Raw genomic sequence first — 13,480 nt, 5'->3', positions numbered from 1 at the left:
ATCTTTTTTCTTGGTCAAACCTGACTGATAATAATGTTGAAGCAGACTATTTATATTGCGTATTGCTCATGGGGGGCAGCGGGTACTTTTATTCATTTAATTAATTTTTATCTTGCCTTTTTTCTTTTTTAAAGAACTCAAAGCAGTTCACGTCATTCTCCTCCTCCTGCTCTGAGTCTTATCCCCACAATGCTGCAAGCCCCAAAGTCACCACTGGGCAGGGACCAGAAACCAGGCTGCCCGAGTCTCAGACCCACATTCTTAACCACTACACCATACTGGCAATTGACTCCACCGCTCCCAAACTAATTTGCACCTGGCTCAGATTTGTGGACTGCAGACTTCAGGAAACAAAGCAAAACAAAAAACAAAACAAAAGCAGGAGAACCCACAAGTCAGAAGTCTCCCCATCCCATGCTAAGGGACCCAAAAAACTGTCTTTCTGTAGGGTTTATTCTAAGCACTGTTTTCAAACCCACAAGAATCTGGTCCAGTCCTCCAGCTCCAATACATGAACATCTCTAACGGAAAACAATAGAAAGCCAAACCTTATTTTCCCAACTGCCCAGTATCTTAGCATTTACTGCATTTTTTTTACAACTGCAAATAGATGTGTCCAATGACATATCTGAATGAACACTTGGATGTTAGTATCTTCTGAAACTCTTTTTCAGTCCAGTCCAGTTCGGGAAGATATACTTCCCAATGTGCAAGCCTGCTCAATGTGTTGCAGGGGGGAAAAACTTGTCCTGAACAGTTTTTTCAATGCTGCATATTAATTTTCCTGTTGAAAAAGGGTTTTGCCAGAATGCCCTGGCAACCATGAACACCTGCTGTTCAGCTGTTTTATTACCACTCAGCTTGATCCTCTGTTGTTCCTTCTCCAACCTCCTCTGCATTCAGAGGTGAGGTGGGTGGTGACCTGAGGCAGGGACAGTGTTAGGAAAACTCAGCCTGTGGAGGTTCTGTATTTTCAGTACCAAGGTAAAGACTTTTTATTTGTCCAAGCCCCTTAGAATCTTGCTTTACACTTTTTTTTTCGATTTATTTCCTGCCTTTTTCCTACAAAGGGCTCAAGGCAGCTTACATCATTCTCCTCCTCCATCTTATCCCCACAACAACCCTGTGAGGTAGGTTGGGCTGAGAGTCTGTGACCGGCCCTAGCCTGACACTTGCTAATGCCATCCCACTCTGCTGTTTTTGCATACAGTTGGCTTTTGGTTTGGACTACTCTTAGCCACAGAGTCTTTGGACTGAAGAGTGGGGAGCAAGTATGTTGCACAAGCCGGAGAGACCGTCGCCCCGGGTCAGTCGGTGGCGGGGTTTGATCTCGCGGAGCACTGGGAGAGCGAGGAAGAGCGGCAGAGAGCAAGGGCAGAGCAGTGGAGCAGCAGCTCACCTGCTGTGGCCACTTGTGGGTGGCTACTCCAGGACGGCCCCTCCCAGCACACTGGCCCATTTCCCTTCCACCCTGGGCGACAGCCAAAGGGCAACGCGCGTCGGGCCTGAGACTCTGGCCACTGGGTGGGTGGTTTGGACTTGTAGGCTACATGATGATAACGAACGGTCTAACTTTACTTCTTCGTAAATTCTTTGTACTGCTGTTATTGCTTTAGAAATAGTATGAATTCTGTAAATGGTTTATCGCCTCGTGCAGCTGTTCTCCTTTTGTCTTGTTTTGACCTCTTGTACCTTGTTTTACATTGCATTTTATTGTAATTTTGTATATTGCATTAATGTAGTTTGAAAACCACCCTGAGAGCCTTTCATGGCTAAGCAGAAGTATAAAATGGCAATAACAATAATATTAAAACAGTAGTGGCAAAAATGGTCCAAAGCAAGTCAACAATGATAAGCTCTGTAACGTGTTTTTAAAAGGATGCACTGGGTAGTAGCACTACATAGATTTCTACTGGACTTGTTGGCCAAGCATGAGATTACTTTGTTCTACTTGTGTGCCTGGTCAAATGGGAAGATTCAGATAGCCTGCCTTGAACCTAGTAAAATGCCCTGCTCAACACTCTGCTAAAGAGAGATAAACATATCTGTGACCAGAGCTACATCCAGGTCATCTGCTTGTTCCCAAAACATTCAAAATATCTCTTGGTGCCTTCAACTCTTTAGCAGGGTAGGGTTCAGTACTTCATGGTAGCTTTTGATATGGATAGTTTTTGTGAATCTTTTTTTTGAAAATTTACCACTTAGCTATCAGAACTGGCAATTTTGCTACAGCAATTTGCTTGGCTCTAGCCATCCAAATGTTAGCTTTTCAAAAGTCTAAGTGAGGAGCCGAAGGGAAGGGCAAGATCTCTGTGACTTGAAGCCCTTTGAGAAGGGCTTACATGAGTTTAATGCATAGCCACATGATGGGATGGCTATTTTGTGGAGTTACAGATACCCCACGTTACATAAATGCAGTCAACAGCTATTCTCTCAATAATCTCATCCAGCGATCAAGTTCAGTTCTCAAGAACCACATAGAGTCATTTCCGACTTGCATTCCACACTTTGACTGCACTTCTGCCTGTTTGGTAGAACCTGATCATGGACATCTCCCACTACTAAAATGCAAATTTAAGGTTTATGGAGATGAGTGGCCCCTCAACGTATTATATTCTACCTGGCCTGTATTGTATCTGCTTTCAACCCAGTCCTGTTAAAACAGTAGATCTCTAGCTGGAAACAAGTGGGGAGGAAATGGCTCCCTTGCTGGAGTCAATGGAGGCTTGGAGATACCTTGAAAAGGTACAGCACACTCAGAAGTCGGTTCAACACTTAACATTCAGAGAATTTCATTGCTAAGGGAGAGAGATTCTTTGCTTTTGGTGCACCCCCCCACCTGTGCTTTTCAATTGACAACCTGGCAAATGGAACCCTGCAACTTGTGTAAATTAGATTATATGCAGTCTTGCTTCCTCATCTGTTACCTCCCCCATTTCCCTGCTTTCCTGATAGCTGAAACAGACAAGGAAGTTGATCTGGCAAGACTGCACTTATCAGACAACCCTAAGAGCACGCTTGCAAAAGATAATAATTAACACATTACTAATCCACTTGTGTAATCTTCTGGGAGAAAAACAAAAGCAGTGAACCACTGATGGTTACCCCCAAATGCCACTCAGGCATGTGCAAAGGGGCAGTAATGGGCAAGATCACGAAGGGCTTTTGCTGCTCCTGCTCCCTGGCTCACCAGCCTATCCCCACCACCCACAATAAAACTGCTCTCCTTTGATCCAGTAGCACAACAACCCACTGTAGATTCAACAAGTCCTAGAACAAGTCATGGATTTTCATGGTGGCTTGTTGCTTCAGAACAGCCACCCTGTGGAAGCAGCCTGTTTAAGCTGCATAACAGCCCACCATGGCTAGTTATCCACAATGAGCCGCCATGTTGTGTGAACTAGATCACAGTGGCTGGAGTTAATTCAAGTGGAGATTTTATGTTAACAGATTATGTTGTATGATTTCCCAGATAGATCTAGCCTACCAGAAAGAGCAAATGTAAGATAGCTGACTGCTGGAACTTTTGAAATGGCCAAGCTCCTATTCAGACACATTGATGCCTATATAAACAACTTTTCCAGGCAAAAACGTTCCTCCCAAGGAGGAAAACACTTTTTATGTGACAAAGGAGATCCTATTGCAGCGAGTCTTCTGAAAGAAAAAGCAGATTACTTACTTCTCTTGATATAAACTTCTTGCATTTTTGCCTTTCAGTCTGAGAGATAAGTCAGTTCCAGCAGTCCTTACATTATGCAACTCCCAAATTTACCCAAGAGGTGTAAAATAACCTTTCAAATTGCCTGACTAACGAACAAGATCAGAATGTCTGTGTCTGGGAATGGAAGACCCAGAGCAGCCCATTTTATTGGCTTTTCGCTTTACGTGGGCCTCTGCAAACCACAGCCAAAGGCAGGTGTGACATACTTTTCACTTCGCAGACATGCCACAAAACGCTGTTTCTTCTTTACATTTTCAATAAACAGCTTCCACTCTCTTGGGAAGCTTGTCATGCTTTGGCCAATTTTAATCTTCAGTGCAAGGCCACAAACACAGATCTACACAGGGGAAAGGGAGCATCAGCTGCTAGGAGGGCCAAGGCATTTTTGCAAATAAAAAAACTGAACACAGAAAGACCCCCTCCTCCATGGGGGCAAAGTGCTGGAATGGTTTCTGATGGCAGATGTTCCTTGGCTAAGAGCACCGGCCGAGAAATGGAAAGATGGGAGGGTGGGAGCAAGGCAAGTGAGCTCCAATTCTTTTTTTCAGATAGTCAGCTAAAATATCTGCCAGAGGAAGAGGATGCTTCCATCTTTTAGCATACAGGCAGGTATAGGCGGTTTGTTACCTCCTTAAGTCTGCAATCCTACACCCTAATTAGGACTAAGTCCCAGTGGATTCAGTGGGCCTTAGTGCTGAATAGAATTATAAATACATTTTAAGCATTTTTACACTGTGACTGGTCCCCTAGGGAAAATATGGACAATACATGGTTGTGTTCCTGTTCCCTCCAAGGCAAGGTTTGGCAAACTGGGTTGGTCCATCCTAAAATGAAGGCACTGATTAGCCACATACTAATTTTATGTACATACATAATCTTATGGCAATTATACACTTCCCTGAAGTCATTTTGTAGATGTTTCTGATAAAAGTTTGTTCTCCATGTAGGCGAAATTCATTTTGGTTTGATTCTGCTCAGGATTTATCCAGTTCACATATCTTGAACTGACCATGGACTTGAAAGAAATCTGCAATCAAGTCTGTACAGACTCAAACTTGCAGTGTAATCTACGGAATAAAAACGTCTTTGACAACATGTATAATTAGGAAATAGTGTATGAAAAAATGCATACAGGCAGTCCCCAAGTTACTAATGTCCGAGTTATGAACAATCCATACTTACAAACTACTTTGAAGTATATTAATTTAGAAAAATTACTGTGGAAAATTGTCATCACCATAGAGCTAAAGGAAGTAGAAGGGGAGAAAAGGGGGCCTCCAAAGCAGGCCTTCCTGTCCCACCCATCCAGAGACGGAAATCATTCCAGCATTTCCTTGCTGCAAATGATTGAGCAAGGTGGCACTGTTGAGCTTGGCTGGGGGTGGGGGACTAGAGATATTTGCCATTTTTCCACAAACTTTCATGGGGGTCCTGCACCCCTAAACCCCACAAATGTGGAGGGCCAACTATATGTGGTCCGACATATATACAAATTTGACTTGAAAACAAATTCTCATCGGCACTTCTAAAAAGAAGGCACACAAATGTATTTTAAGCAATGAGAGAAGAATGTGTCCATCTCAACAATGCATACTAATAATGCAGATGTTTTGAAAATATGCATGAAAATACATGCAAACTTTTATGCAAAAAGAAAAGAATTATGGCAACTTTCTGGATAAAAGCTTTGTGGTGGAACTATCAGAAATTCCATGAGCTCCAGACTGGCTGCTGCCCACATCCCTCTTAGAATTCTTAAATCCTATGCTTGCTTATCCTGGGGATTAATGAGAAGGAATAAAAATGTTTCAGGAATCCATTGTACCTTGAATATTTTGAAAAGGCTTATAGACATTTATATGTTTCCTATGACCTGTACTAGGTCCATTAATTTGGCAGAAAGGAAAGCAGAAATTGTTCAGGTGAATAAATAAAATATGCTGAAATAAATAGAAAATGACAGAGGCCCATGTCTGGTTGCCACTGCTTCCCATGATAAGGGACCAAATAAACAGTGCCCGGGTTGCATATCTAAGATATGCAGGAATGGGCAGCAGGGATCACAATTCATTGCAAGTATCCAGTAACCTGGCAGCAACACGATAGTAACCAGACAGTCACACCCGTCTGCTCACAACAACACTCTAGGATTCTTTCCATAAGCAAGCCAAGGCTGTGGATTCACGAGAATTAAGCTGAACAGCCTCTCTCTCTCGGAACCTCTTTGGCAAGGTTTGTTTTCTGCTCCTGATGCATAATGGGAAAGCAAGATGGTGCTCTCCCACTGCCTCACAGAATCTTCTCTATCTCCAGCATCTCCAGATGAGTATGGGTAGACTCATGTTTATACACAGTTAAATGCAATGAAACCAACCTATGTAGGCCCAAATTTTCTTATTACCATAAGAAAATATTGCTACAAAGAAAAATGATCACGCTGCCTGTACTTTGTAGCAAGGTGTTCTTCCAGCTTATGTTCTGTCAAGTTTTAAGGCTGGTTTTGCAGGCATGTATGAATTCAAAATGCTCCTGTTTTGCACTTCGGGTGGTATCCAACAGGGCCACTCTGCATCATCGGGTCTGTTGTGCCTGTGGAAATGACCTCCAGCATGAAGAGGCTTCCTCAGTTCTAAAAATAACTCTGGAAAGAAGCAGAAATGCTCATTTCCCAATTGGGACAAGACGACAGAGCTCCCTGCGGCAAGCTCCGCTAATCAAACCAAGTCTTGGAAAGAGCGTTTCTTCTAGGATCCATGAGCTTATGGGCACAAGTAGTGCTGGCATACAAATGCAGGCAGGTGGCTTTATTTCTGCTCCAGGATGCTTAAGTTAAAACACCTTTATTCCATGTTGTGCATATTCTCACTGGCTTGTTTTGTAGTATTTTTATTTTTACTCTTTTGGAAAGCTATGCTAAGTAATGGTGATCTTACAACTGAAGGATGGGACATAAATTATAAGAGCATAAATAGATACATCCAGGAAGCCACAGTATAAAAGAGGAAAGCCACACAGAAGAAGCCCAGTAGAAAGCTATTCTTGTCACACTATCACACCGACAACTGTGTTGTTGATGCTTAGGTAAAAGGCAGTTTTGGCTCCTATTCAGAAAACAAAGCCCACAAATGGGAAGAAAGGACAGGGCATCAAGCAGAAATCAAGCTCAGAACAACACTTTGCTAAAAACTGAAGCACAAGATGCAGGCAGAACTACAGTAACCCTTTGTAACAATAAATAGGTTCAGACTACCCAGTAACCTACACTCAAGCAAGAAGTGTGCTTGTTGTTGCACCACAAGTTGTCACTGAAACATGAGTTATCAAGTTATCTGGACCCAGCTGAAATAACAAATCACAGTTCACAACACAACAAACCATGGGTTTCCTAAAAGTTTGTTCATGGTTAACAAGCCAGGGCTTCTTAGCACAGCTGGATTCAGACAACATCAGAGTCCACCTTCTAACACGGCATGGTTCAGTGACAACCCACAGGCATACACAACCCAGCCTATGAGTAGAACCCTGCCTGCAGGACAGCACACAGGGTCTGGCTGCTAACAAAGTGTGCTAGCCAAGGAAAAAGTGGCCGCGTGCGGTGGCAATGGAAGCTTCCCTTGAGGGCAAACAATGACTTGGGTGCCATGGAAGTACCAGCAGTTCTGTGGGACTTCTTCTCACCACCAACCTGGCCAGGCGGCAGAAGCATCTTGATGCGCCACTTGGCCTTCTCACAATGCAAGACCATCTTCTCCTGAGGTTACCACTCGTTTGTAGTGACCTCTTCCAACATGCTCTACCTCTCACAAGCTGCCATTTGTTCCCATAAGAAGTGTTCACAAATACATACGAGGATGTCCACCTGGTCATGACTCCTGGTCTCAGTGGACTCTCAATGACTGGTCTCATAACTTGTCTCAGTGGAGTTTGCTTAAGACTACTTTCCGCTAAATTGGGTCACTGCGGCCTGGGCATACTATTCAGAACACCTGGTCCAAAGCCAACCAAAAATCAATGGTTGCCCGCAGTTTTGGATTCAGACCCTGGACGATAGTAAGCTGTTAAATCTTTTGCTAATCTACTGCCATTTTTTTCTGTATCTTTCAGATCAGATTTCCTATCAGCCATTTTAAATGTTAAAATGATAGATAAGGAAGACAGATTCTCTCTGTTTACAATAAAGGTGTGTGTGTGTACGCGTGAGTATGATCAAACCATGGTTTATTTTCCGCAGTGTCACTCTTAGTTCATATTGTTACATCAGTTAATCCTACAGCACATCCTTCTTCTGGCCACATAATTATCTTGCTTATCCCGTAACTTGCCTTCTGTTGCCCCAGGCAAGAGTGAACAGTAAATAAACTGTCAAAGCTTTAACCAGTTAAAGCACTTTAAATAAAATGAGCCCTCTAGGAAAAATAGAGCAGTGAAGGAAAAGCTGTGCAAAGGTACCTTCCTTCAGCCACTCAGTGTAACACAATGACTGGGGAAGGAAATAAACCAGAATAGCCACCATTACCTTTGCCGGATGCCTTCTGTTGTGTCATCCCAACCCAGTGAGGCTGGCTTTGCAAACCACCCTGGAATCCATGGCTTCTTCTAGGGTTGTGGGGTGATTTGTAAGGCAGCCCTGCCCCCTACTCTCACTGAGTTTGGATAACATAAACAATTCCCAGCAAAGGTAATTATGGTGGTGTGAAACCAGAATGTACAAGGTGGAAAAATAAGCTGTGGTTGCCCTGATCATGTGAACCTGCCCATCACATTTTCCTTCAAGGCAACCCTCAAGAACACAACAGTGTGTAAATGTACAACACATAAGTTAAACTTCTGCACATATGTTTGAATTTGCACCAGTTGTGCAATTAAAATAATGTTTTTAATTAATATGGGAATAGCTTCTTGATTAGAGCTGGATACTACTAACCAACATAAACAATTTACAGAAGTGACACCAATTACTGGGTTGTCCTCCATCGTGCAGGATCTGAACAGATGCAACTGAACTGAACTAACCTGACTGACAATGAAACAAGTTTTGAAAACAAAATGGCTCCCATCCAAGCCTCTTGAAGTCAACCTCAAAACTACTATTTAAAAGTTCAGGACTGTACTAATACATAGAGTAATAGTTTTCTTTCCTTCCTGGTCAACTTTTTAAAGTGGGCATGACACACAAACTATTTATTAGCTCGGGCTTTGTTCTACATGAGTGTTTCACATACAAAAGGGAGATCTCTGAATTACCTAAACCAGTATTTTACCTGAAGCTTGACCCAGAACAGAATCCTGCCTGTCACCTTCGAAAATATAATCACTTTGCTGTCAAAATCACATCTGTATGGTCAAGTTCTTAAGGTGACAGAAGCAGCTGGAAATCAAAGCCAGCAAGCATCACCCTTCAGTATACAAATAATGGAGCAGAAATACAGCTGGGACCCCTCACAAACTTCTTGTTGGGGGGAGGGGTTGCTTAGTTTACTTCGCTAGACAAAGTGGAAACAACATGGGGAATTTGACTTGTGCAGTCATTTTCCTCAAGAAAAATTTTCCTCAGAGCTCATCCTTTGGAAAGGCGCAACACAGGAAAAACGCAATGGATGCTCCAGTAATGAAACACGGTGACTGCAATCCAGAATCTTTGACAGAGAGGAAGGTGAGTTCTATGCATGTACAGTGCTTTGCCAAGTTTGCACATATGTGATTAGAACCACTACATATGAGGTAATCTGCATCTTCAACGTTTCCAGCCCCGTTGAATACGTTAGTACACTCAGCTGTTTATTAGTTCCAGATTAACAAATAAGAATCTAATGCAAATTTCATGTTAAGGTAATGGACTAATTCTACTTTGTTTACATAGGGAATAATTGCTCCTATTGTGATCACCTATCTAAGCTGCAGTAAGAAAGAAGCAGCCATGTATTAGTGCCTCAGCTTCATGGAAGTGATTACAAATAAATGGCCGTGCCCTTGGACAGAGGAGGGCAGCTGCTGTCCAGATGAACAATGCAGCAACAGAAGCCAGTAGCATGTCACCTGCCCAGTAATCCAAGTAGCACACCGAAAACTTCATCCTACAAACATTATTTTACTGGTGGCCAAACAGTCTTTCATCACTTCAGACAGACAAGATAATCACAGAATGTAGCACATGAACTGCAGGCATCAGAATATGAATTCCTGGGAAACACAAGCAGGAGAAGGCTGCCACCCATCATGACCTGCTTACACGTTTCCCATAGTCATCACTTCCTATAGGCTGGGATATGTAGCAGAGCTCTTAGGCTAAACATTTCTGCCTTGGTAACTAACCTTCCTAGTTTCCCATTCAATAGACTGCATGAAGTGGCCTTATATGGAGCCAAGCCATTGGTCTTTTGAAGCCAGTATTGCCTGCAGTGACTGGCAGTGGCTGTCCACAGTTTTAGGAGTCATTATCAGCCTCTCCTCTATTTTTTATGTGACTGAAGAAGCCAAGGATTGACCCCGGGACCTTCCATTCTTTAAGTCAGAAACTTTTTATTGTGAGACAGGGCTGAAAGTAATACCTGTAACATGGCTAGTGATGCTAAATGAACTGCCTAAGGAAATGTATTGTGTGAGGCGTATTTCACCACTATATAAATGAAGTCTATAGAGGAAATCGTGAGAAAAGGAAAATAGTGCTTTCAGTTTCTTTCCCCCCGTTTACATCTTATGATATCAAATATGTCTTTTTCAGGCTGCTGAAGAACAAAAATACCACTTCTGAACTACTGTACTAATAGTCAGAACGTTAGCTATTGTTTTCTTCACTGTTTCTTATGTTTGGAAATTTCTTGCCATAAATATATTGCGTCCAATCACAAAGCCAGTTTGTGATCAAGTCCTAAATCAAACATCACTACTTTTTTTCTTTGCACAATGAAATGAAACCTTCAACTTTTTAAATCAATTGAGTATCCTAACTAGTAAAAAAAGTTATCTCAAGTAAAGAGCCTTTAAAAAATTACTTTTACCTGAAGTGGGCTACCTGATGCCCTATTTTTATGTAATGCGACTAATTTGTGAGTGTTGTCCTCTTCTGATGCAGGCATCTTTAAACCAGAACTGGTAAGAAGATTCTGAAGAAACAATAAAAGGAGTTGCAATTTCAATAGGAAGAATGGATTGATTATTTGAACTGACAAATAATGTTTCCAGAATTTTAAAGAAACCCTGTGCAAGGAGACTACCACACAGTCTCTGATGAACTGATTCAAGCTCAATTACCAGGAAGGAATTTTCAAATGGAACTTTTGTCTGCATGAATTTGTGAATTGCTTTGTGGTTAAGTCATATAACGGAACTGGATTGGCTTCAAGGATTCCTGGCATTCTCAAGGTATAATCAGGGAAATTATCCTGAAGCAACTGGAGAGGCTGCACATATCAATGATCAGAAAATTTAAAAAAACATATTTGGTGGGAGGGCTTAGGAAGTATTTCACTCCTGTAGAGTATCTTGTACGGCATGACTATGTGCACACTTTTTGGGGACTAAGTTCTTTGAACTTTTGGAACTTGTACAATCCCAATTAAAGCAGCATCGCATGGGCTGTCAGATTTTCCAATCACAATGGGAGAGTTTGTGCACCATGACAACCCATCATGGTGATTTACCACAATGGGCTGGTTGTTCTGTGAAGGACTCATGGCAAAGCTAACAGATGATCTCCTCACTTCTCAGCAAGATCCTCAAATTTATCAGTCCCCTACTTTAGCGCCAACTGGGGAGCTGCTAGAGCACTTTTAATAGTCTTCTAGGTGCTGGAAAATACTAGAAGTACATGTCCTCCCTTTTCCAAAGGGAAACCAAGCTGCAAGTTCACGGACAGATGGCTGTCAAACTCTGAGCTTGGGTGGATTTCTAAGTTTGCCCAATTCCAGTCCCTGAGATAACCCTCAACACCACCATGAAACCTCAATTTTAAAAACTTCAATTAAAACTCCAATTAAAGACAATTTAATTTTTGTGTGCCCAGCTTTGGGAGCACAAAAATAAAAAAGAGCACCAGGCAGCTCCTTTAGGCAGTGGCACTTTGAAAGGGACATTGGTGCCTGCCCAAATGGGAAACAAGCCAGCTGCTACACTAGGTCTCCGGATCGATGAAAAAATTAACTGCTCTGCACTGCAGTAGGAATGGGCAAGGCATGTGCAAACTACATATACATGCTGCTTGGAAACTTGGGGAGTGCCCAGCACTGGCTAAGGGTAACTCTGAAGAGCAGCAAGGGGTTTCTTGCCACTCCTGTTAAGCAAGTTGCTGGCCATGGATCTTGACCCACAATGAGTTCAGAAGAAACAAGAACTGGTGGATCTTTGTCTCATGCAAATCCAGTCATTTCTATTAAATGAATTATAAAGCTCATCTTCAGCAAACTAGAAACATATAAACTTAACATTTGAGCAGCCAGATATACAGATGAGGATTAAAATGGGGACAAAATACTTAACTATTTGTATTTTACCTGTATTGCATTTTAACTGATATTGTATATTTAGGAATGATTTATGTTTTTAGTTTCAGTCAGTTTTTTATTATGGTTTTAATTTCTGACTGTGAATCACGTTGAGATGTTATGGCACAATAGGCAGCATACAAATATTTTAAATAAATATATGAACTAGTATTTTCCTTATCCTATGGTTGATGATACTTCATGTATACTGATTCAAACTACCCAATAAAACTGAAAACACCTAAACAGTTAAATTTGGTAATTCTGACTCTACAGGAACAACACAAAATAAAGGTCAAATAATCAAATTAACTTAACTACAGGTAATTGGCTAAATTGATTTGAGATTAGATTATACTATGTTCTAATCCCTTTTATATTTTGAAAATAGATTATGACATTTACAGTGGATATTTGGCAAGGAAACTTGTCATCATCTAATGATGCCACTAACTTCAGCACACACTCCAGAAACCACATTAAAAGCTGCATATTGTACCAATTTGGTATTTTTATGTATAAAAAAAGAAATGAAATGAACTAAAGAAGTACATTGTTGCTTCTGTTAAACCTAGAAGCTCCCTAGGCTGCTTATAACAGTAGTAATACAATCATACCCATGGCTCAACTCACCCATGCAGAATTAGTGAAATTTCAACATGCCTTTCTTGAACTATGCATTTTATGTATCACTTACACTGTAGAAGCAGAGTGGACAAAGTAAGAGCAGCAAGGGGGACACCATCCAGCCTGCCAAGAACTGGGTGGGATGCAGGAAATCATCTAGATTTTGCAGGACAGCCAATGTGTAGGTGAGTCTCCACTTGGCAGTGGCAAGGCAACACAGTGGGAGACCAGTCCTGGAGTGCTAGATCTGCTCCTTGTCTACCCCAACTTCAAATTAGGCAGAATTATATAAAAAAGACAAGATTCATGACACCAACACGTACTGGCACATCTTCCACAGCAGGTGCATATGTGAAGAGCTGTGTGTTCAGACTGTCTCCTTCCCAAGTGTTTGAACAAAAGAAGTTTCCTGTTTTACCTGTTGGAGACTCCACCTGCAAGCAGAAAAAGAAACCATATTTTAGATGTAAAACTGCAGCAAGTAACAGTTTTTATGCCTGCTTAGCAGTAATCATACTTTCAGATGAATTTTACCCACAGCACAAGTTAGCTTGGTTGGAGGCAAAACATTCTTAGAGTCAGTCTGTACATGACGTAACACTGAGGCGTAACATTTTTGAAGGAATGTAAACCATCATTGAAGCCCTTTGTA

At 41.7% G+C, this 13,480-nt stretch overlaps 2 protein-coding genes across 6 annotated transcripts in view; both read right to left on the bottom strand.

Moving 5' to 3' along the window:
* AHI1 (Abelson helper integration site 1) overlaps positions 1-13,480 on the bottom strand; it is a 128,918-nt gene that overhangs the window by 31,043 nt on the left and 84,395 nt on the right. The window lies entirely within an intron of this gene.
* Positions 1-13,480, bottom strand: part of MYB (MYB proto-oncogene, transcription factor) — a 38,021-nt gene that overhangs the window by 5,574 nt on the left and 18,967 nt on the right. The window contains exons 12-14 of the mRNA XM_044448083.1: positions 13,152-13,262; positions 10,720-10,824; positions 3,928-4,058 (exon numbers count right to left, since the gene is read on the bottom strand). Of these exons, the coding sequence (XP_044304018.1) occupies positions 3,928-4,058; positions 10,720-10,824; positions 13,152-13,262 (347 nt within the window). The remainder of the gene's footprint in view (positions 1-3,927; positions 4,059-10,719; positions 10,825-13,151; positions 13,263-13,480) is intronic.

Source organism: Varanus komodoensis, unplaced genomic scaffold, assembly GCF_004798865.1.
Source record: "Varanus komodoensis strain SLA01 unplaced genomic scaffold, ASM479886v1 scaffold1, whole genome shotgun sequence".
In the NCBI taxonomy this organism is placed as follows: Eukaryota; Metazoa; Chordata; class Lepidosauria; order Squamata; family Varanidae; genus Varanus; species Varanus komodoensis.
Note: the sequence above shows the minus strand (reverse complement) of the source record. Positions and strands in the feature narration are given on the sequence as shown.